Raw genomic sequence first — 21,639 nt, 5'->3', positions numbered from 1 at the left:
CCAGCTCCCTGGCTCCCCTCAGCCAGCAGAACTTTTTATAATAAAATAAAACCTCTTGTGCCAACGTGTGGGCCTCCGTGCCTGTGTCTGCGCTCAGGGCGAGGCGGTCTGGGGGGGCCCTCCTCCCCGGTTCCCAGGAGCTTCCTCCCGGTGAGAGGCCCTTCCTGGCCTCCCCCACTCACACCTGGGACTGGGGCTGGAGTCCCGGCCGGCTTCCTGGAGGAGGAGGAGCAGGGGGGGAGGAGCAGAACCACAGACTGTGACAGGGGACCGTGGCCTCTCCGGGGCCCTCGCTCCACCCCCAGGCCGGCCTCGGCGCTGAGTGACAGCCGGGGCGGGAGGGAGCGCCGGGGCCGCCCGGGAGGCGGGGCCGCACCTGCTGCCACCGGCGGCACCTGACCGGGTGACCGCCCGCCCCGCCCGGCGGCAGGTGAGCACGTCGCCGATCCGGTGAGTGGAGGCCGCCCAGAGGCCGGGCCGGTGCCGGGGCCGGGGGCCGGGGCACCTGCCGGAGCCTCGGGCTGCGGGCCCCGCAGGAAGCGCTCGGAGCCGGGCGGGCCCGCGGCCGGAAGCCCAGGCCGGGCGGCTCGGTCTCGGGGCCTCCCGCTCCCCGCCGTCTGCGCCCGGCCTCACCGGCTTCCGTGGCCTCTGCGGGGCGGGGGGGGGGGGGGGCGCACACCGGACGGGGCCTGGGCCTGAGCCCCCGAGGCGGGGGGGGGGGGAGCAACCGAGAAACGTGCCGGCACCCCGGTGCCCGGAGGAGCCCCGCCCGCCGCCCGCCGCCCGCCGGAGCGGGCCAAGTCCACCGGGGAGGCGGGCGGGGCTGCGGGCGGGAGCACCAGACGGAGCCGGCGGCCTGGCCTCAGCCTCCCTGCACGTCCCCGGCCGCAGACGCCGGGCGCAGGGCCGCCCCGGGGAGCCGCCCGGGGGAGGCGGAGCGGGCGGGCGGGCTGGGGGGGCGCCGGCTGCGGAGCCCCAGGTGGGGCGCGGGGGCGCGGGGCGGGGAGGCTGTCGGTGGGGCCTGAGGCCACGTGGGAGGGGCCCTGGGCGGGAGGACGGGTGGGCGTCGGTGGAGGGCGCTGGTGGCCAGAGGAGCACACGGACGGGGGACAGCCCGCCGGGGCGCTGAACCCCGGGGGCGGGGGCACCGCGGGTGCTCCTGGGCGGTGCTGACCAGGGCGGGCACAGGTACCAGCCTCCGGCCCCTGGCTCCGGAGGAGAGGCGGGGGCTGCTGGTCCCTCACCCGGGCTCCTGAGGGCCAGGCGGGGCTGGGGGCAGGGACAGCGTCAGTGACGGGTGTCCGAGACCCAATGCATTGAAGATGCTCCGCTGGTGGCCCCGCTGGGTGAGGGTAGGGACAGGGCCGCTTCTGTGGACATGGGTGCCAGCCACCTGTCGCTGGGCCCTGAGTCCAGGTCTGCCTGGAGCCGCTAGCTGCCCCCCCCCCGGCTGCCCCCTCCCGGCTGCCCTCCACCTGGCTGCCCCCCCAGATGGCCCCCATGGCTGCCCCCCACCTGGCCTCTGCTAGGCCCCTGCGGACCTCCTTGCCTGTAAAAGGGAGCATTGCTTCCGCCACACACACACACACACACACACACACACACACACTCACACACTCACACACTCTCACACACACACACACACACACACACACTCACACACACACTCTCACACACACTCACACTCACACACACTCACATACACACACTCTCACACACACTCACACTCACACACACTCACTCACACACACACACACACTCACACACACACTCACACACATACTCACACACACACACTCTCACACTCACACACACACACTCTCTCACACACACTCTCACACACACTCACACTCACACACACTCACACACACACACACACACACACTCACACACACACACACACACACACACTCACACTCACACACACTCACACACACACACACACACACACTCACACACACACACACACACACACACACTCACACACACTCCGCCCCCAAGCCAGGAACCAAGGTCCACAGGATGCCTCCGCCCACTGGTAACTGCTCAGTCGGGGCTACACCGGGAGGCCCCCCCCCCCCGCCCCGTTCTGTAGGACCCCTCCCCCACCGCAGGTCAGAGGTCAGACACGGGCTGCCCGCTCCCTGGCGTGGGGGCTGTGGGCCTGCGGGAAGCCGGCCGCCTGCCCCGGGCCTCCTGTGTGTGCAGGGGGGCGGTCTCCTCCCAGCCCCGCCCCCCCGCCCCCTGCAGGCTGGCCCGGGAGGGGGGGGGAAGCGGTGCCCGGCGGCGGGCGGGCCCAGCGGCCAGAGGAAGGCGCCCTGACTCAGAGCTACAGGAAGGGCCGGGCGGCGGGCGGGCCAACCACCTCCGCCGGACGGGGTGGGCGCGGGGTGGGGTCAGGGTCGGGAGAGGATGTGACCGCACGGCCAGGAAGCGTCCCTGAGGTACACACACAGCCAGGCCTCGCCCGCTGTGCCCCGCGGCCGCGGGGGGACCGGGCCGGGGCCCAGGTCACTGACACCATGACCAGCGCTGCCTGCAGGACGGAGCCGGAACCAGGTGACCGGCGCCCTCCCCACCCCCGGCCTGCCCTCTGCAGGAGCCCGAGCCCCCCCCCCCCCGAGGCCTTCGGGCCTGAGGCCGGGCGGGGGTCAGCCTGGCGGGGGTCAGCCTGGCGGGGGTCAGCCTGGCGAGGGTCAGCCTGGCGAGGGTCAGCCTGGCGAGGGGTCAGCCTGGCGAGGGTCAGCCTGGCGGGGGTCAGCCTGGTGAGGGTCAGCCTGGCGAGGGTCCGCCTGGCGAGGGTCAGCCTGGCGGGGGTCAGCCTGGTGAGGGTCAGCCTGGCGAAGGTCAGTCTGGTGAGGGGTCAGCCTGGCGAGGGGTCAGCCTGGTGAGGGTCAGCCTGGCGAGGGGTCAGCCTGGCGCGTGTGGGACACAGGAGGCTGCATGTGCGCCAGGGGGGAGGTCATGTGTGTGGGGGGACGTGTAGCTGCCCCTGGCTGTGCCCTGGCGGGAGCTGGTCCAGGGTGTGCACTGTGTGGGCCACAGAGGGCGGGGGGCAGGGGGAGTGTCCACGTGTGCACACGGCCACGGTGGGAGCTTAGTGCAGGGGGTGAGTGTGCAACAGACCCGGGGGGGGAGGTGTGCAGGGAGCCCTGTGCAGAGGAGTGGAGAGGCTGTGAGAGGGTGAGGGTGCCAGAGGGATGCCCACTGCTCCACCTGGGCCGTCACGGTGGCTGGGGGCTGGGGAAGGGGCTCAGAGCGGCTCCGCCCCGGTGCTCGGTGCCAGGCTACATGTTAACTCGCCCTGTCCGTGTTTACCTTGCCCCCCGGGTGCGCAGCCTCTGACCACCACGGAGACCGCGCGAGCCCGCCAGCCTGGGGTCCGGCCCGCCCAGCGGAGGAGCCGTGGAGCCGGGGGTGGCACCGTGCCCGGCTCGCCCGAGGAGGCCCCGGTCGGACCATGGCAGGTAGAGGGGTCAGAGGGGCGGGCGCAGGCCCCACTCTCACCTCCACACCCCGGCGCCAGGCTGCCGCCCAGCCCGGGCCCTGCTCCCCCTCCCCAGGCTGTGGGTGGGCGCTGCTGGGGCCCAGGGCGTGGCGGGGAGAGGGGGCACCGCGCCATCAGGCGGCGGCCGTGCTCTGACGCCTGCTCGCGCTCAGGCCGGGTGGTGCTAAGAGAAGCTCAGGCCTCCGGAGCTGGACAGGCTTCCCGTGGTCAGCAGAGGGTCCTGGGACCCTGGGTTCCTCTCAGGTGGAAGGTGCTGGCACCCGCAGCGCCCGTCCCCCAGACCACGGTGCCCACAGGCCCAGCAGCGCCCGGGGCGGGGGCCGAGGCCCTGCGCCTGGGGCTCAGGTCCCGGGCGGACGGGCGGTCAGATGCCGGGCCCCATTGTCCATGGGACTCGCGGACGGACATGGTGTGACCACCGAGCGGCTCCAGCCCTCAGACCCCCTGTGGACGGGAGGGATGGGAGGTCAGGGGGCCTGAGTGCGGCTAACCCCCCTGTCCTCTCTCTGCAGGCGCCTGCGACAGGCCCCCCCAACTTCCTCTCCCCTTCCGGAAGCCAGGCCCTGGCGCCTGCGCTGGGCAGCGCGGTCACTCTGAACTGCACGGCCTGGGTGGTCCCCGCGCCCCTCTGCCCGCTGCTCCCGGTCCAGTGGCTGAAAGACGGGCTGCCGCTGGGCAATGGCAGCCACTACGAGCTCCGTGAGGACTCCTGGTAAGAGACCGCCGGGGCTCCGATGGCCTGGCCTCTGACCCACACCCTGGCCTGTCCGCCCGGCCGTGGCTGGGCGTGACCGCCAGGCGTGACACGGGCACGGTGCCCCTGACCCAGACGGAGGCCGTGGCCCGAGGGGCACTCTGCACACCGCCGGGCCGGGACCATGGTGCCCGCCGAGTGCTGAGGCCACTGGGCCACGCCTGGGATCAGAGCACCCCGGACCCGGGCCCAGGATTAGGGTGACAGACCCGAACCCCCTCCAGTCCTGCCACCTCTCTCAGCCCACGGCCAACGGCTGCCCAGGAGGCCACACCGCAGGCTCTCAGCATCCCGCCGGGCGGGGCTCCGGCCCCCGATGAGAGGTTGGTGCCTGGTCTCCTCAGGGTCCAGGCCAACCGGTCAGAGGTGCTTGTGTCCAGTGTCCTGGGGGTCAACCTGACCAGTGCTGAGGACTACGGGGCCTTCACCTGCGCCATCCAGAATGTCAGCTCCGCTTCCTTCACTCTCTGGAGGGCTGGTGAGGGGTCCCCGGGGTTCAGGGGGCAAAGGGGGGGCAGGGAGCTAGAGGCTGGAGGGTTGGTGAGGGGTCCCCGGGGTTCAGGGGGAGAGGGAGCTAGAGGCTGGAGGTGCAGTGGGGTTCAGGGCTCAGGTGCAGCTCTGTCCCAGCCCCCGCAGGCCACTTGGCCGCTGTGCTGGCCGCCCTGCTGGTCCTGCTGGCCCTGCTGCTGGCTGCCCTGCTCTACCTGAAGTGCCGCCTGGACGTGCAGCTCTGGTACCAGAACGCCTACGGGGAGGTGGAGGTGAACGGTGCGTGGCCATGGTGCGTGGGCGGCCCGGGCCAGCGGGGTGGTTCGGGGGTGGGGACCCGGGACACCCCGGCCAGGAGCGGCCAGCTGACCCCTGCCGCCCGCAGACGGGAAGCTGTACGACGCCTACGTCTCCTACAGCGACAGCCCCGACGACCGCAAGTTCGTGAACTTCATCCTGAAGCCGCAGCTGGAGCGCTGTCGGGGCTACAAGCTCTTCCTGGACGACCGTGACCTCCTGCCGCGGGCAGGTGCGGGCTCCGGTCCCGCCCCACTCCGCCGCCCGCCCCAGGCCCCGCCCCTGCCAGGCCCCGCCCCCGCCGCTTCCGCAACCCAGGCTCCGCCCTCCCGGGCTCCAGGCCCCGCCCCCTGCCAGGGTCCCGCCCCTCCCGGGCTCCAGGCCCCACACCTACCAGGGCCCCGCCCCTGACCTAGGCCCTGCCCCTCCACCGCTTCCGTAACCCAGGCCCCGCCCCTCCCAGACTCCTGGCCCCGCCCCCGTCAGGGCCCCGCCCATCTCCCCTGCTCGCCGCGGCCCCTCCCTGCCCGCGTGGGTCCCAGCCCATCCCCGGTTCCGGTTCGCAGAGCCCTCGGCCGACCTCCTGGTGAACCTGAGCCGCTGCCGGCGCCTCATCGTGGTGCTGTCAGACGCCTTCCTGGGGCGGCCCTGGTGCAGCCACAGCTTCCGGTGGGTCCCGCGCTGGGGGGGGGCGTGGCTCGCTGCGGCCTGCTGACGGCCCCATCCGCCCGCAGGGAGGGCCTGTGCCGGCTGCTGGAGCTCACGCGCAGGCCCATCTTCATCACCTTCGACGGCCCGCGGCGCGACCCCGCGCACCCCGCGCTGCACCTGCTGCACCAGCACCGCCACCTGGTGACCCTGCTGCGCTGGCGGCCCGGCTCCGTGGTGCGGGGGGCTCTGAGGGCGGGGGTCCCAGTGTCTGCACCCCCCTGTGTTCCCCCCGCTAAGCCCCGCCTCGGCCCCCAGACGCCGTCCTCGGACTTTTGGAAGGAGCTGCAGCTGGCGCTGCCGCGAAAGGTGCAGTACCGGGCGATGGAGGGGGACCCCCAGACGCGGCTGCAGGATGACAAGGACCCCATGCTCATCGTGCGGGGCCACGTCCCCGAGGGCCAGACCCTGGACCCCGAGCTGGACCCCGACCCCGAGGGGGACCTGGGTATGTGCACCAGCCGCCCGGACCCCGGGACCCAGGGCTGCGGAAGCCGGAGCGGGCCCAGGTGGGGGGACTCCCCCCGCCGTCTGCGGGGCCGGGCCCCCAGGACCCCTCACCGCTTCTCTCAGAGGCGCGTGGGCCTGAGACCTCGGAGGTCACTGCGGGGGGGAGCGGGGAGCGAGGGGCTTCAGGCGGGTGTCCCCCCAGGTGTCCGCGGGCCTGTCTTTGGGGAGCCGTCGGCGCCGCCGCAGCCCAGCCAGGCCTCGCTGGGAGAGGCCCGGGGCAGCGAGGTGGACGTCTCGGACCTCGGCTCCCGGAACTACGGCGCCCGCACAGACTTCTACTGCCTGGTGTCCGAGGAGGACGTGTAGTCCCCCCCGGCCAGAGTCCGACCTGGAGCCCGCCCCTCGCGGCCTGGGACCCCGGGGCGGGGGGCCCGGGCCTCCTCCTGCCAGAAAATAAAGTCCTTCGGACCCTGCCTCTGCCGCGTCCTGTCCTCTCTGGGCAGGAAGGGGTGGACTGTCCTGGCCGGGCACCCCTCACTTCCATCTCGGGCTCCCAGGGCCCCTGACCCCCCCTTTTTTTAATCCCTGTGGCCTCAGTCACCAAATCGGGCTGTCCACTCCCACCCTCCCCCTCCATCTGCCCACCGTCCCCCCTCCATCTGCCCATCGTCCCCCCTCCATCTGCCCACCCTCCCCCCTCCATCTGCCCACCCTCCCCCTCCATCTGCCTACCATCCCCCCTCCATCTGCCCACCCTCCCCCTCCATCTGCCCACCCTCCCCCTCCATCTGCCCACCGTCCCCTCCATCTGCCCACCCTCCCCCTCCATCTGCCCACCGTCCCCCCTCCATCTGCCCACCGTCCCCCTCCATCTGCCCACCGTCCCCCCTCCATCTGCCCACCGTCCCCCTCCATCTGCCCACCCTCCCCCTCCATCTGCCCACCGTCCCCCTCCATCTGCCCACCGTCCCCCTCCCCCTCCCGTGCCGGCTCAGGCACATCGTGCTGGAGCCCCCTCCCCTGCGAGGGGCAGCGTGGAGTCCCCAGTCCCCCTGGTCCAGACGGATCCCAAGGAGCCAGCCCCTCGGAGACTCGGTGCTGAGCTTGGGAAGGAGCCTTTGTCGGGGATTTCAGTGGAGCTGCATAACCAGGGGCCTGGCTCAGTGAGGGGGAGGCTCCCAAGCTCCAGAGCCCTGGCCAGGTGCCCCCAGGCCCAAGGAGGGCAGGGCAGAGAGCTGTGGGTGCCTTTGCCAGGAATGGTCCCTGCGTCTCCAGTGGCACCGAGGCCTCAGCTGCCTCCCCCACCTCCTCCGCTCCCACCAGCTCTCCCCTGGCATGGCGAGGCCCGGGTGAGCCCAGGCGGCCTGGCTGTGCTTGGGGGCACCGGAGTACCCAGGGGTCAGACCCGCTAAAGAAGCACGTGGGTCCCGCCAGCCTGGCTCGGGGGTTGAGCTTTGACCTGTGAACCAGGAGGTCACGGTTGGGTTCCCGGCCGGGTACACGCTCAGGTTGCAGGCTCCATCCCCTGTAGGGGGCGTGCAGGAGCAGCGGGTCCATGATCCTCTGTCCTCCTGAGGTTCCTCTCCCTCCTCTCCCTCTCCCTCTCCCTCTCCCTCTCCCCTCCTCTCTGAAACCAATAAAAACACATTTTAAAAAGGAAGAAGCGTGTGGGGCGGCTGCTGTCTTCACGACCACCTTTATTCTCAGCGTGGGCAGCACTGCGGCCACGCACAGCCCGCCTCCGCCAGCCTGACCCGTCCCCACCCCTGCACCAGAGCAGCCTCAAGCCCTGCCCACTCCCCGCCCTGCAGAAGCCACGTCCCCACTGCAAGCCCCCGCCCGTCCTCCCCGGTGGCCCGGCCCTTCCCAGCTGCACGGGGCTGGGCGAGCACCGGGCCACCGGCCTCCTCCTCCAGGCGGCCCTCGGCGGCGGCCGCGGGGGCTGGGCCCGGCCTCGGGGGGCTGGGCCACGTCCAGTCCTCCTCCTCCTCCGGGATGGCCTCGGCTAGGGGCCCAGGAAGTCCTCCTTCCGATAGCCCTTCTGCAATCAGGCGGGGTGCGAGTGAGGGTGCCGCCCTGCACCCACCCGCCCGCCCCCTGGGGGCTGGGGCGGACCCTGTTCCCCTGGCCCCTAACTCCCCACCCCCTCCGGGAGCCTGCCTGCCCCGCGCCAGAACCTACCGCCCGGAAGTCCCGGTGGAGCTTGCTGTACTGCCACAGGTTGGCCAGGAGGCTGGAGGCGGCCCGGGAGGACTTCTCGCTGTCGGGGCTGGGAAGAGGGCGGGCGTCAGGGCGGACAGACTCAGCCAGAAGGCGGGGAGCGGGGCGGGAGGGGGCCGGGGAGGCGGCCGGGGCCTGGCCGGGGGGGGCTGGGGAGGGCCGCCCACCCGTCGCGCTTCTTCTTGATGAAGACCAGCTTGCGGAGCCCGTCGAAGTAGAGCAGGTCGCGGGCGGCCACGGGGCTGGCCACCACCAGGTTGTTGAGCACCGCGATGATGTTCACCAGCACGTCCGCCGGCGGGCACTTCTCGCCCACGCCGCCCGGCAGCTTCTCGATCAGGTGGCTCACCACCTTGGTGGCTGCGGACCCAGGCCGGTCAGCGCCGGCCGCCCCGAGCCCGGCGGCCGCAGCAGCCGGCCAGGCCAGGCCGAGCCCGCGGGGGGGGGGGGGGGCGGGGCCCGCTGGGGGGACGGAGCCCGCTGGGGGGACAGAGCCCGCTGGGGGGGACAGAGCCCGCTGGGGGGCGGAGCCTGCTGGGGGGGACAGAGCCCGCTGGGGGGGCGGAGCCCGCTGGGGGGGAGAGCCCGCTGGGGGGGAGAGCCCGCTGGGGGGGAGAGCCCGCTGGGGGACGGAGCCCGCTGGGGGGACGGAGCCCGCTGGGGGGGACAGAGCCCGCTGGGGGACAGAGCCCGCTGGGGGGGAGAGCCCGCTGGGGGGGAGAGCCCGCTGGGGGGGAGAGCCCGCTGGGGGGACAGAGCCCGCTGGGGGGACGGAGCCCGCTGGGGGCGGAGCCGCTGGGGGCGGAGCCGCTGGGGGCGGGGCCGCTGGGGGCGGAGCCGCTGGGGGGGGGCCGCTGGGGGGGGGGGCCGCTGCGGACTCACACATCTCGTCCTTGTTGCGCGCGTTGCGGGACAGGTTGCGGATGAGGCCGGTCAGCGAGCGCAGCTGGTGGTGGTCGGCCGTGCGCACGCGGTCCAGCAGCGGGTTCAGGATGCGCTCCTGCTCCAGCGCCAGGCGGCTGAGCACGCCCGCCCACTGCCGGCGGGAGGGGCTGGTGGGCGCGGGGCGAGGCGCCAGCGCCGCCCCCGGGGAAACTGAGGCAGGACTGCCAGGCGCCCCCCCGGACTGACCTGCTGGGCACCTCCCCCAGGCTCCGCGCGGCACCCCAGACGCCCCCTCCGCCTTGTCCCTCCTCCCAGCCTCGAGGCCCCTGGGGCGTTCTGGCCCTTCCTCTCCCAGCAGATGTCCACCCCGAGCAGGCCCTCACGCCCTCTGCCCCCCCCCGGGTTCTCTGCCGTGGCCAGAAGGGGGCCCAGGAGGGGGTCGGGGGTGTCCGGGGGGGACCCAGGAGGGGGCCCGGGGAGCGCCCAGGGGGAAGTCCGGGGGGCCCAGGGGTTTCCGGGGGGGTCGGGGGTCCAGGGGGGGCTCGTGGGGGAGCCGGGGGGGTCCAGGGGGTCGAGGGGTTCGAGGGGCCCAGGGGTTCCGGGGGGGGCCGGGGGGTCCAGGGAGGGCTCGTGGGGGGTACTGGGGGGGTCCAGGGGAGTCTGGGAGGCCAGGGGGGCCCAGGGGGGTTTCGAGGGGTCGGGGGTGGGCCAGTGGTTCAGGGGAGGTCCAGGGGGTCCAGGGGGGGTGCAGGGGTTCCGAGGGGTCCGAGGGGGCCAGGGGGGTCGGGGGACCCGGGGGGCCCGCCCGCGCGGCTCACCCTGCGGTCGCCGGCCGTGATGTTCTGCAGGGCGCCGGCCGCCGCCTCGGTCGTGTGCCGGTTGAGCTCGCAGCGCTGCAGCAAGCGGTTGTACAGGCCCACGATCTGGGGGCTCCACAGCCACTCGAGGCCCTTGGGGTCCTTGGACACTTCGGCGAAGGTCAGCGCATCGGCGGCGATGGGCATCTGGGCGGGGCCCGCGGTCAGCCAGGGTCAGCCAGGCCCCTGTCCCCCTGTCCCTCCTTGACCCCCTGTCCGTCCCTGACCCCCCTGTCCCTCCCTGCCCGCCCCCTGCTCTCGCTGGCCCAGGCCGAAGCCGACCCACCTCCCGCAGCCGCCGGCTCTGCGGCGTGAAGCAGCCCACCACCTCCCCGGGCGGCGCCCCGGCCACGTCCCTGCGGCCACGGCCCTCCAGGCGCTGCAGGGCGGACGGCGGCATCTCGTCGTACAGGCGGTAGGACAGGTTCCGGAGCACGCACACGGCGTTCTCCACGCTCTGCGGGAGGCTGCGGTCAGCAGGGCCGGCCAGCCCGCCCGGCTGCCCCGTCCCAGCCACCTCCCGCCGGCCCCCCCAGCCACCTCCCCGCCAGCCACCTCCCCGCCAGCCACCTCCCCGCCAGCCACCTCCCCGCCAGCCACCTCCCCGCCAGCCACCTCCCCACCAGCCACCCGCCCCCCCCCGGCCACCTCCCCGCCAGCCACCTCCCCGCCAGCCACCTCCCCACCAGCCACCCGCCCCCCCCCCGGCCGCCTCCCCCCCAGCCACCTCCCCCCAGCCACCTCCCCGCCAGCCACCTCCCCGCCAGCCACCTCCCCACCAGCCACCTCCCCGCCGGCCCCCCCAGCCACCTCCCCGCCAGCCACCTCCCCGCCAGCCACCTCCCCGCCAGCCACCTCCCCACCAGCCACCCGCCCCCCCCCGGCCGCCTCCCCCCCAGCCACCTCCCCCCCAGCCACCTCCCCGCCAGCCACCTCCCCACCAGCCACCTCCCCGCCGGCCCCCCCAGCCACCTCCCCGCCAGCCACCTCCCCGCCAGCCACCCGCCCCCCCCGGCCGCCCTCACCTTGTCCTCACACTTGCCCACGTCCAGGGCCTGGTTGATGTAGGTGACCAGGGCGTCCACCAGCCCGTGGCACTCCCGCATCTTCTGGCGCGTGGCCTGGGAGGCCGAGCTGAGGTTCCTGAGGGTGGAGGCCGGTCAGGGACCCCCACGGGGACCCGGGAGCCCCCCCCCCCAGACCTGGGCCTGAGGGCTAAGGCCTTAGTGCCCGGCCCTCCTCCCCCTGGAGGGTCAGATCAGGTCCCTGGTTCAATGAGACCTGAGCCTGTGGGCCTAGAGCCGTGGCCGGCAAACCACGGCTCGGGAGCCACAGGCGGCTCACTGGCCCCTGGAGGGGGCTCTTCCACAAAACGCCACGGCCTGGGCGAGTCTGTGTTGAATACGTGGTGTTAGAAGAAGCTTAAGTTTAAAAATGTGGCTCTCCGAAGGAATGTCAGTTGTTGTGCTGTTGTATTCGGCTCTGTGGACCAATGAGTTTGCCGACCACTGGCCTAGAGTCTACTCCATGCCCTGGCCAGCACCTTTTAGTTTTTAAATATAATTTTAATGATGTCAGGGAGGAAGGGAGAGGGAGAGAAACACATCCACGATGAGAGAGAATCATGGACCGGCTGCCTCCTGCACGTCCCCAAAATGGGGATGGAGCCCGCACCCTGGGCCTGTGTCCTGATCGGGAATCGAACCCTGACCTCCCGGTTCCTATGTCCATGCTCAGCCCTGGTGCCCTGGCGGCCTCCCCCCTGTGTGTGCAAAGGTGTGCGGGTGTGTGCATGTGTGTGCAGAGGTGTGCAGGCATGTGCGGACATGTGCAGAGGTGTGTGGGCATGTGCAGAGGTGTGCAGAGATGTGCGGGCATGTGCAGAGGTGTGCGGGTGTGTGCAGAGGTGTGCAACCATGTGCGGGTGTGTGCAAACAAGTGCCGGCGTGGCAGACGTGCTGGCGTGTGCTGGTGTGTGCAGGCGTGTGCCGGCGTGTGCAGGCGTGTGCCGGCGTGTGCCGGCGTGCGCGCACCTGAGGAAGCCGGTGGCGTTGTAGAAGATCTCAGCCTCCGAGGCGTTCTGCTGGATGAGGGGCGGCCCCCCGGCCCCCGAGAGGGGGCTCAGCACCAGGTCGGTGAGCTGCTCCAGCGTGTCGCGGGCCAGCCGGTCCTTGAGGTGGTCGCTGGAGGACAGGTTCCACAGGATGCCTGCGGGAGCGGCCGGTCAGGGCGGCGGCTCTTCGGGGGCCGGGAGGGCGCGTTTACCCCCCCTCCGCCTGGCCCGGCGGGAGCCTCCCCGACCGCTGAGTGCGGCCTGCGGGGGACATGGCCCCCCCCCCCCGGCACTGGAGACCCGGCCCAGGGCAGACTCGGGACCGAGGAAGGAGGTGGGACATGGAGGGCAGGCGGGGGGGGGGGACACGGGGGAGGGGGGAGGGACGGGGGAGACGGGGGGGGGGGCTCAGGCACCGGTGACGTTCTTGCGCAGCTCGTCGTCCTGCTGGCACGGCCGGGGCGGTGGGGGGAGGGGAGAGGGGGGGAGGGGAGGGAGGAGGGGAGGGGGAGGGGGAAGGGGGAGGACGGGCGGGGCTCAGGCACCGGTGACGTTCTTGCGCAGCTCGTCGTCCTGCTGGCACGGCCGGGGCGGTGGGGGGAGGGGAGAGGGGGGAGGGGAGGGAGGAGGGGGAGGGGGAGGGGGAAGGGGGAGGACGGGGCGGGGCTCAGGCACCGGTGACGTTCTTGAGCAGCTCGTCGTCCTGCTGGCACGGCCGGGGGGTGGGGGGGAGAGGGGGGAGAGGAGGCGGAGGGGGGAGGGGGGAGGGGGAGGGAGGCAGGGGAGGGGGCCGGGGGGAGGGGGGAGGGGGAGGTGGGGAGGGGAGGGGGAGGGGAAGGGGAAGGGGGAGGACGGGGCGGGGCTCAGGCACCGGTGACGTTCTTGCGCAGCTCGTCGTCCTCTGCTGGCACGGCCGGGGCGGTGGGGGGAGGGGAGAGGGAAGGGAGAGGCGGGAGGGGGAGGGGAGGGGGGAAGGGGAGGGGGAGGGGGGAGGGGGGAAGGGGAAGGGGGAGGGGGAGGGGGGAGGGGAGGGAGAGGGGGGAGGGAAGGGGGAGGGGGAGGGGGAGGGGGGAGGGGGAGGGGAGGGGGGGGGGGAGGGGGGAGGGGAAGGGGGAGGGGGAGGAGGGGGAGGGGGAGGGGGAGGGAGGGGGGGGGAGGGGGAGGACGGGGCGGGGCTCAGGCACCGGTGACGTTCTGCGAGCTCGTGTCTGCTGGCACGGCGGGGCTGTGGGGGGAGGGGAGAGGGGAGGGATGGGAGGGGGAGGGGGGAGGGGGAGAGGGCGGGGCGGGGCTCAGGCACCGGTGACGTCTTGCGCAGCTCGTCGTCCTGCTCCAGCAGCGTGAGCAGCAGCAGCTCGAAGATGCGTTTCTCCTCAACCAGCGCCAGCTTGTTGTCGGCGTTGTCGTAGATGAGGTTGCGCATGGCGCCCGTGGCGTGGCGCTGCACCTCCTGGTTCGCGTGGTTGAAGAGCTTCACCAGCCGCGGCACGGCCTGGAGGCTGCGGGCCTGCGGGCACAGCGGGTCAGCCCTGCGCACCGGTTGTGCGGGGTGCAGGCGTGTGCGGACGTTTGCGGCGCCTTTACAGGTCCGTGTGCAGGTGTGTGCGGGGTGCCAGGCGCTGTTCGGACGTGTGCGGGGGAAATCGCTGTCCCAGGTGTTTGCAGGTGTGCTGCGGGGGTGCGTGCGTGTGCCGGACTGTGTGCGGAAGTGTACAGGTGTGTGCACGGTGTTGTGCGGGTATACAGGCGTGTGCAGAGGGGTGCAGTGCTGCCTCCTCTGCTGGGAGACTGGCAATATGAAGCCAGCACAGTCCCCTGGGGTCAGGGAGGGGGTTGGGGGCCAGAGGTCAGGGGCCAGAGGTCGGGGAGGGGTCACGGGGTCGCGGGCGGCCACCTGCTTCTTGGCGGCGGCGTCGCTGTAGCACTTGTGCTGGACGTAGGCCGCACCCAGCACCTGCAGGTTGGGGTCCGAGGCCATGAGGTACTTCACTGCCGACGGCAAGTCCATGTCATCGAAGCTGCGGAGATGGTCAGGGGTCAGGGGTCAGGGGTCAGGCCGACCCGGGCGGCGGGGCCAGGCAGCGCCCTCCCACGCCCGCGGCTCACCCGCTGCTGAGCCTCTGCAGGGCGCGCTGGCCGCCGTAGCTGTCCAGCCCCCGCAGGTCCGGCAGGGGCCCCGCCTCGCCCAGGCTGAGGCTGAGGCTGCGCACGGAGGGCGCGCGGGCCACGGGTTCGAGGACGCCGCCGGGCACGGCGCCCCACGCGGCTGCGGTGGCTGCTCTGGAACCGCTGCAGCGTCCGCATGGCCGGGGCGCGGATGGGGCGGCCGGGCGGCCCCCTCGGCGGCCTCGGGCCAGTCCAGGCCGCCCGCCCGCCCCGCGCCGGCGCCGGCCTGGCGGCTCGCAGGCGAAGGCCCGGCAGGCGGCGGGCTCCGGCTGCTCGGAGGCTGCGCTGCCGCGCTCATCCAGGCCGGGCGCCAGCCGCAGCGAGTGCAGCGACAGCGTGTCGTAGTCCCCCGGGCCGCCCCCGCGCTCCTGGAAGGACACGGGCCGCGCGGGCACGGCGGGCCGGCCTCCCCCGACCCCGGCCCCGAAGGCGCTGCCCCCGTTGTGGGCCGTGCTCAGCCTCCGGCCGCAGCTCAGGTCCACGGCCGAGCGGGAGGGACCAGGCGGCCGGGCTGTAGGCGGGCTTGGCGATGGGCCGGAAGGTCTGTGGGCGGGACGGGGACGGGGGACGGGGTGGCAGTGAGTGGGGGCCGGCTCTCCCTGGCCCCGGGGGCCACAGCCTCCCCCCAGCCTCCCCCAGCCTCCCCCAGCCTCGCCCCCGGCCTCCCCCCGGCCTCCCCCGAGCTCCCAGCCTCCCCCGAGCCTCCCCCAGCCTCCCCCCCAGCCTCCCCCGAGCCTCCCCCAGCCTCCCCCGCAGCCTCCCCCAGCCTCCCCCAGCCTCCCCCCGGCCTCCCCCGAGCCTCCCCCAGCCTCCCCCGAGCCCCCAGCCTCCCCAGCCTCCCCCGAGCCCCCAGCCTCCCCCAGCCTCCCCCAGCCTCCCCCAGCCCTCCCCCGAGCCCCCAGCCTCCCCCAGCCTCCCCCAGCCTCCCCCAGCCTCTCCCAGCCTCCCCCCAGCCTCCCCCGAGCCCCCAGCCTCCCCCAGCCTCCCCAGCCTCCCCCAGCCTCCCCCAGCCTCTCCCAGCCTCCCCCCAGCCTCCCCCGAAGCCCCCAGCCTCCCCCAGCCTCCCCCAGCCTCCCCCAGCCTCCCCCCAGCCTCCCCCAGCCTCCCCCCAGCCTCCCCCGAGCCCCCAGCCTCCCCCGAGCCCCCAGCCTCCCCCAGCCTCCCCCAGCCTCCCCCAGCCTCCCCCCAGCCTCCCCCAGCCTCCCCCAGCCTCCCCCAGCCTCCCCCAGCCTCCCCCAGCCCCCCATGTGTCCGCGGAGCGGGACGGGGAGCGGGGCACTCACCGAGGCGCCGTCCCCGCTCAGGCCCTGGGAGCGGGAGCTGAAGCCGGTCTGCAGGGTGTGGTACTGGCCCCGGGACACGCCTGTGGACAGCACTGTGGTAGCCTGGCCGCTCAAGGCCTCCCGCCTCCCGCCTGGACCCTGGGCCCACTGGGGAGGGCTGAGCTCCAGTCCCTGCCGTCTGTCTCCACCGACCCCGGCCCTTCACCTCCAGCTGGGCTGGGGCAATGCTTACCCCATGCCCTCCCAGCCCCCTCACCTCCAGCTGGGCTGGGGCAATGCTTACCCCATGCCCTCCCAGCCCCCTCACCTCCAGCTGGGCTGGGGCAATGCTTACCCCATGCCCTCCCAGCCCCCTCACCTCCAGCTGGGCTGGGGCAATGCTTACCCCATGCCCTCCCAGCCCCTCACCTCCAGCTGGGCTGGGGGCAATGCTTACCCCATGCCCTCCCAGCCCCCTCACCTCCAGCTGGGCTGGGGGCAATGCTTACCCCATGCCCTCCCAGCCCCCTCACCTCCAGCTGGGCTGGGGGCAATGCTTACCCCATGCCCTCCCAGCCCCCTGGGCGGCGAGCCAGGGACCCCGCATCAGCTCCCCCCTCCAGGCCACACTGGCCCCTGTGAGCCGGTCCCCGGCTGCGGTCAGCAGAGTGAGGCTCTGCTCCGTCTCCCGGGACCAGTCAGGCCTGGGGTGCAGTCCCCCGTCCCCCTGGCAGAGCCACACCCGCCCCCTCGGCACCCTGACTGAGGGCGCTGGCGCCAGCCTGACTCCACCGTGAGTGGACAGACCAGTGGGCAGGCGAGTGGGCTGGCTGGTGGGCAGGTGGAGAGACAGGAGACAGACCGTGTGAGGATGGACAGAGTGAGGGTGAAGCCTGGGGGGTGGAGAGTGGGAAGGAGGGGGACAGGCAGGTGGGTGGGTGTGGGGGGGGGCAGGTGGGTGGGTGTGGGTGGGCAGGTGATGGGCACCAAGGCAGAGCAGAGGGGCAGGCTGGGGGGCGCCTGGGATTCGGGAGCAGGGTCTTTGGACGGGAAGGGGCTGCCTGGGGTGGTCCGCCAGGTCCCCGCTGGGCCACCCCTGTGTGGAGGGAGGGGCGTTCCCTCGGATTGCCGCCCGCCCTGCCCGGTTAATGAGGCTTCTCGGCAGAGCTATTAACCCTTTGACGCTGGCGAGGCCCAGCCTGGGGGGCATGCCCCCCAAATTACAATCTTCCTGCTGTTAATTGGCAGGGCAGCCAGGTGCCAATTAACCCCTCCTGGTCCGGCCTCCACCCTCGGACCCCGGGCACCGCTGAGGAGAGCTGGGCTGCCTGCGACCCGATGCCCACTGACCTGCGTGAGCCTCTGTGGCCGGGGTCTCCGCCCCATCCCGGGAGGGGCTCTCCAGTCTGACTGTCCCTGTGGCTGTGGCTCAGCGAGGAGGACACCCATGCACACCCATACACACACCTCACACACACACTCACACTCACACTCACACACACTCACACACACACACACCCACACACACACCTCACACACACACACAGTCACACACAGTCACACACTCACACACACACTCACACACTCACACACACTCACACACACTCACCAACCACACACTCCACACCCACACCCACCCTCACACACACACACTCACACACACTCACACTCACTCACACTCACACACACACACCCAACACACACACTCACACTCACACTCACACACACTCACACACACTCACACACACACACACCACACACACACTCACACACACACACTCCCACACACACCTCACACACACACTCACACTCACACTCACACACACACTCACACACACACACACACACACTCACACACACTCACACACACACCACTCCACACACACTCACACACACACTCACACGACCCATACAAACACACTCACACTCACACCCACTCACACACACACACTCACACACACTCACACACACACACACACACTCACACACACCCATACACACCACACACACTCACACACACACTCACACACACACTCACACACACACACCCATACACACACACTCATACACACTCACACACACACTCACACACACCCATACACACACACACACCTGCACACACACTCACACACACGCCGGTGGAGCCGGGATTCCCGCACGCACAGGGCAGGCCTCCTGGCTCCGAGGCCCCCCCGCCTCGGTTCCCACGGAGAGTATCTGGGTCAGTCCAGGGGCCTCCCCGGCAATCCCGCAGGGGCCCTGGTCAGACAGCAGGCGGTGGCTCCCGTCCAGGATTCCCAGACCTGCCCTCACGTCCGTGTGTTTGTCTGCTCCCTCCCGCGGGCATGGGGGGGAGGGCGCCGTCTCCGTGCTGTCGGGGCGGGACCATGTGTGAGCCTGTCACGGGAGGGACCCGTGTGCCTTCTGGGTTTGCCCGCCCGGCCTGGCAGGCTGGCCATGTGCTGCTCTCCCTGCCGGCCGGGGATCAGCGCGGGGGGCAGGGGCCCCCCCAGGCTCGGTGGGAGGCCCCCGGGTCCCAGTGGGTGCTGGGAGGCCCCACCCATGGCTTCTCCCACGCCCGCCAGGGCGGGGCGGGTGACTCAGTGCGGCCTCCGTGAGTCAGGGAGCTGAACCCTGGAGCCAGCCTCCACCAGGCCTCCGGCCCTGGCACCTCCGCGCCCCCCCACCCCGCCCGGCGCCCACCGGGGCCCCGCCTACCTCGGGCCGCCCTGGGGACCCCGTCGGGCTCGGCGGTGCCGTTGTGCCGGGGCTGCTGGCCGAGCTGCAGGAGGCGGGCGCGGACCTGCTCCTGAACGCGGGCGGCTCGCAGGCGCTCGGCCTCCGGCCCCTGGGCGCCCCGGCGGTCCAGCTGCAGGTCCGAGGGCAGCGCCAGGGAGCACACTCCGGCCTCCGGCTGCAGGGCCGACAGCAGGAAGTTACCGTCCTGCATGGCGGCGGGCGCGGGGGCGCTGGGTCTGCCGGGCCCGGGCCGCCGAGGCCGCCTCCAGCCCCAAGTGTCTCTGCGTCTGTCCCGAGCCGCCCGTCCCCGAGTCCCCTCCCCACGGCCTCACCCAGAGCCGCGGAGACAAGCCGCCCAGCCCGCGGGGGGCGGGGACACCTGGCCAGGTGGAGGAGGGCCCGCCCGCCTGCGGGAGGCGGAATTCGGGCGGAAGAACCGGCCCTGGTGGCCCCGGCCGGCCGGCCGCCCCTCCTCCAGCCCATCCGGGCCAGGCGATCTGCCCCTTGGGAAACGCTCTCCAGGCCCCACTATGTGTGGCCGCCGCTCCGGGGCTGGGCTGTCCCGGGCGGGGGGGGGGGGGCCCTCACAGCTCCAGGGCCCAACCCTGAGGCCGAGGGCCCAGGCAGGGCTGGCATTAGGAGTCACCGTCAGGGCCGGTCAGGGCCGAGGTCCGGGTTCAGGATAAAGGGCTTAGGAAGAGCTGGGGTGGAAGGGGCTGGTGGAGCCCTGGCCGCCACACTGGGTGCCCGCAAGGCCCCGGAGGCTCTCCCTGGGGGTGGCCCTCCAGACCGGGGTCCCCGGATGCTGGAAGCCACCTCCAGCCCCTCCCCCACACGCTTCAGCAGGGCACCCCTCCACGCTCCTGCCCCCCAGGCTGTGGGGGCGGGAAGCCATTTCCAACCCGTGAGTCAGTCCGCCAGGCTCCGCAGGGCAGTGAGTGATGGACAGGCAGGCGGGGCGCCCCGGGGGGCTGACTCAGAGGGGCCCTCCTCCCAGCCTCCCCTGGGAAGCCAGGAGTCCCACCGAGCCCCAATCAGCGGTGTCGGGGTTGGGGCCCAGCCCGGTGGGTCTGAGTCCCTCCCCGCTGGACAGGCATCTCCAAGGCTGCCGGCCCAGGGAGGCCTGGCTGCGGCCCAGCAGGGGCCCCTGGTACCCTGAGTGAGAATGGGGGGCGGGCGGAGGCCCCACGTACCTCCCGGTTCTCCTGACCAAGTCCTGGGGGACCCCTCTACCCAACAGCCTCTCTCCCGGGAGCCTGCTCCAGCCCCAGGCCCCCCCTTCAATGTAGAACCCTCCCCCCGACACTGCCTGAACCTGCCGGGGTCCCGGCAGGCCTGGGGGACCAGCGGGAGGTCAGTGTGTGGGGAGGCAGGGGGGACAGAGGGTCCTGGAGAGGTCAGGCGGAGGCCGGGCGGGGCTCCGGCCGGTGGCGGCGGGGACGGACACCTACCCTGGCTGTGGGGCCGCCGTGGGGCCCTCGGCTCATCCCGGCGGCCGCGGGCTGAGGGGCGCCCGGCTGCATCCCAGGCCCAGCGGCTGGTCCGCGGAGCCTCCCTGTGGGCCGCGTGTGGGGGCACGGAGGGCGGGGTGGCAACGCCCGGGCGCCCAGCTCATCCGACCGGTTGCTGTCCTGGGAGTCGTGTTTTGTGTGGAAAAATCCTGGGAGACAAGTCGGTGCGGCGCTGAGCACACCCGGAGGGCCCGCACGCCCGGGCACGGCCAGGCCCGCCCTCCCGGGTCCGCCTGGCTCCCAGGGTCCCGCCGGTCCCCGGGCCTGGCCTCCCGGGCCTGGCCTCCCCGGGCCCCACTGGTCCCCGGGCCCCACTGGTCCCCAGGCCTGGCCTCCCCGGGCCTGGCCTCCCCGGGCCCCACTGGTCCCCGGGCCCCACTGGTCCCCAGGCCTGGCCTCCCCAGGCCCCACTGGTCCCCCAGGCCTGGCCTCCCCGGGCCCCACTGGTCCCCCGGGCCTGGCCTCCCCGGGCCCCACTGGTCCCCCGGGCCTGGCCTCCCCGGGCCCCACTGGTCCCCGGGCCCCACTGGTCCCCAGGCCTGGCCTCCCCGGGCCCCACTGGTCCCCCAGGCCTGGCCTCCCCGGGCCCCACTGGTCCCCCAGGCCTGGCCTCCCCGGGCCCCACTGGTCCCCGGGCCCCACTGGTCCCCAGGCCTGGCCTCCCCGGGCCCCACTGGTCCCCCAGGCCTGGCCTCCCCAGGCCCCACTGGTCCCCCAGGCCTGGCCTCCCCGGGCCTGGCCTCCCCAGGCCTGGCCTCCCCGGGCCCCACTGGTCCCCCCGGCCTGGCCTCCCCGGGCCCCACTGGTCCCCAGGCCTGGCCTCCCCGGGCCTGGCCTCCCCGGGCCCCACTGGCCTCCCCAGGCCCCACTGGTCCCCCAGGCCTGGCCTCCCCAGGCTCCACTGGTCCCCAGGCCTGGCCTCCCCGGGCCCCACTGGTCCCCCAGGCCTGGCCTCCCCAGGCCCCACTGGTCCCCCAGGCCTGGCCTCCCCGGGCCTGGCCTCCCCAGGCCTGGCCTCCCCGGGCCCCACTGGTCCCCCCGGCCTGGCCTCCCGGGCCCCACTGGTCCCCCAGGCCTGGCCTCCCCAGGCCCCACTGGTCCCCCAGGCCTGGCCTCCCCGGGCCTGGCCTCCCCAGGCCTGGCCTCCCCGGGCCCCACTGGTCCCCCCGGCCTGGCCTCCCCGGGCCCCACTGGTCCCCAGGCCTGGCCTCCCCGGGCCTGGCCTCCCCGGGCCCCACTGGCCTCCCCAGGCCCCACTGGTCCCCCAGGCCTGGCCTCCCCAGGCCCCACTGGTCCCCCAGGCCTGGCCTCCCCGGGCCTGGCCTCCCCAGGCCTGGCCTCCCCGGGCCCCACTGGTCCCCAGGCCCCACTGGTCCCCAGGCCCTGGCCGCCGGGCTGGCTGGGTCCCGGCGGAGGTCTGGCCGGCTTGTAAGAAGAGGCTTGGGTGGCTGGGGCTTGGTGGGGTCCCTGCCATGGGGGAGAGAGGGGGTGCCGGTGGGGGTGGCCCCATGGGGCTGGGGCTTGGTGGGGTCCCTGCCATGGGGGGGAGAGGGGGTGCCGGTGGGGGTGGCCCCATTGCAAACACTGCAGGAAGCTCCCACTCGCTTGGCCGAACGGGCCTCCCTGCGGTTATGTGCCCCCCCCCCCCCGTGGGGGCCTCGGCCGGGGCCCCGGCTCACAGGCTCACTTTCTCTAGTTGCTGCAGGGCTCGTGGGACTGGCCGTGCCTGGACCCATTCCC

General features: G+C 73.2%; 2 protein-coding genes across 2 annotated transcripts; one reads left to right on the top strand and one right to left on the bottom strand.

Moving 5' to 3' along the window:
- The first annotated feature begins 2,408 nt into the window (after window positions 1-2,408).
- Window positions 2,409-6,678, top strand: SIGIRR (single Ig and TIR domain containing). Its single transcript, XM_045581064.1, is given in 11 exon segments — window positions 2,409-2,559; window positions 3,339-3,467; window positions 4,021-4,034; window positions 4,036-4,220; window positions 4,607-4,740; window positions 4,890-5,030; window positions 5,137-5,280; window positions 5,615-5,717; window positions 5,783-5,933; window positions 6,015-6,204; window positions 6,409-6,678. Coding segments are annotated over 11 exon segments (1,392 nt in total). The 5' UTR covers window positions 2,409-2,522; the 3' UTR covers window positions 6,573-6,678.
- Window positions 6,679-7,883: 1,205 nt separating this feature from the next.
- On the bottom strand, window positions 7,884-18,714 carry PKP3 (plakophilin 3). The gene is given in 18 exon segments (XM_036436247.2): window positions 7,884-8,247; window positions 8,388-8,475; window positions 8,594-8,786; window positions 9,309-9,462; window positions 10,130-10,315; window positions 10,455-10,625; window positions 11,194-11,311; window positions 12,202-12,376; window positions 13,093-13,125; window positions 13,509-13,728; window positions 14,116-14,239; window positions 14,328-14,483; window positions 14,485-14,552; window positions 14,554-14,619; window positions 14,621-14,881; window positions 14,883-14,930; window positions 15,671-15,750; window positions 18,368-18,714. Coding segments are annotated over 18 exon segments (2,409 nt in total). The 5' UTR covers window positions 18,600-18,714; the 3' UTR covers window positions 7,884-8,211.
- Window positions 18,715-21,639: the final 2,925 nt, after the last annotated feature.

Source organism: Pipistrellus kuhlii, unplaced genomic scaffold (genome assembly GCF_014108245.1).
Source record: "Pipistrellus kuhlii isolate mPipKuh1 unplaced genomic scaffold, mPipKuh1.p scaffold_m20_p_132, whole genome shotgun sequence".
Lineage (NCBI taxonomy): Eukaryota > Metazoa > Chordata > Mammalia > Chiroptera > Vespertilionidae > Pipistrellus > Pipistrellus kuhlii.
Note: the sequence above shows the minus strand (reverse complement) of the source record. Positions and strands in the feature narration are given on the sequence as shown.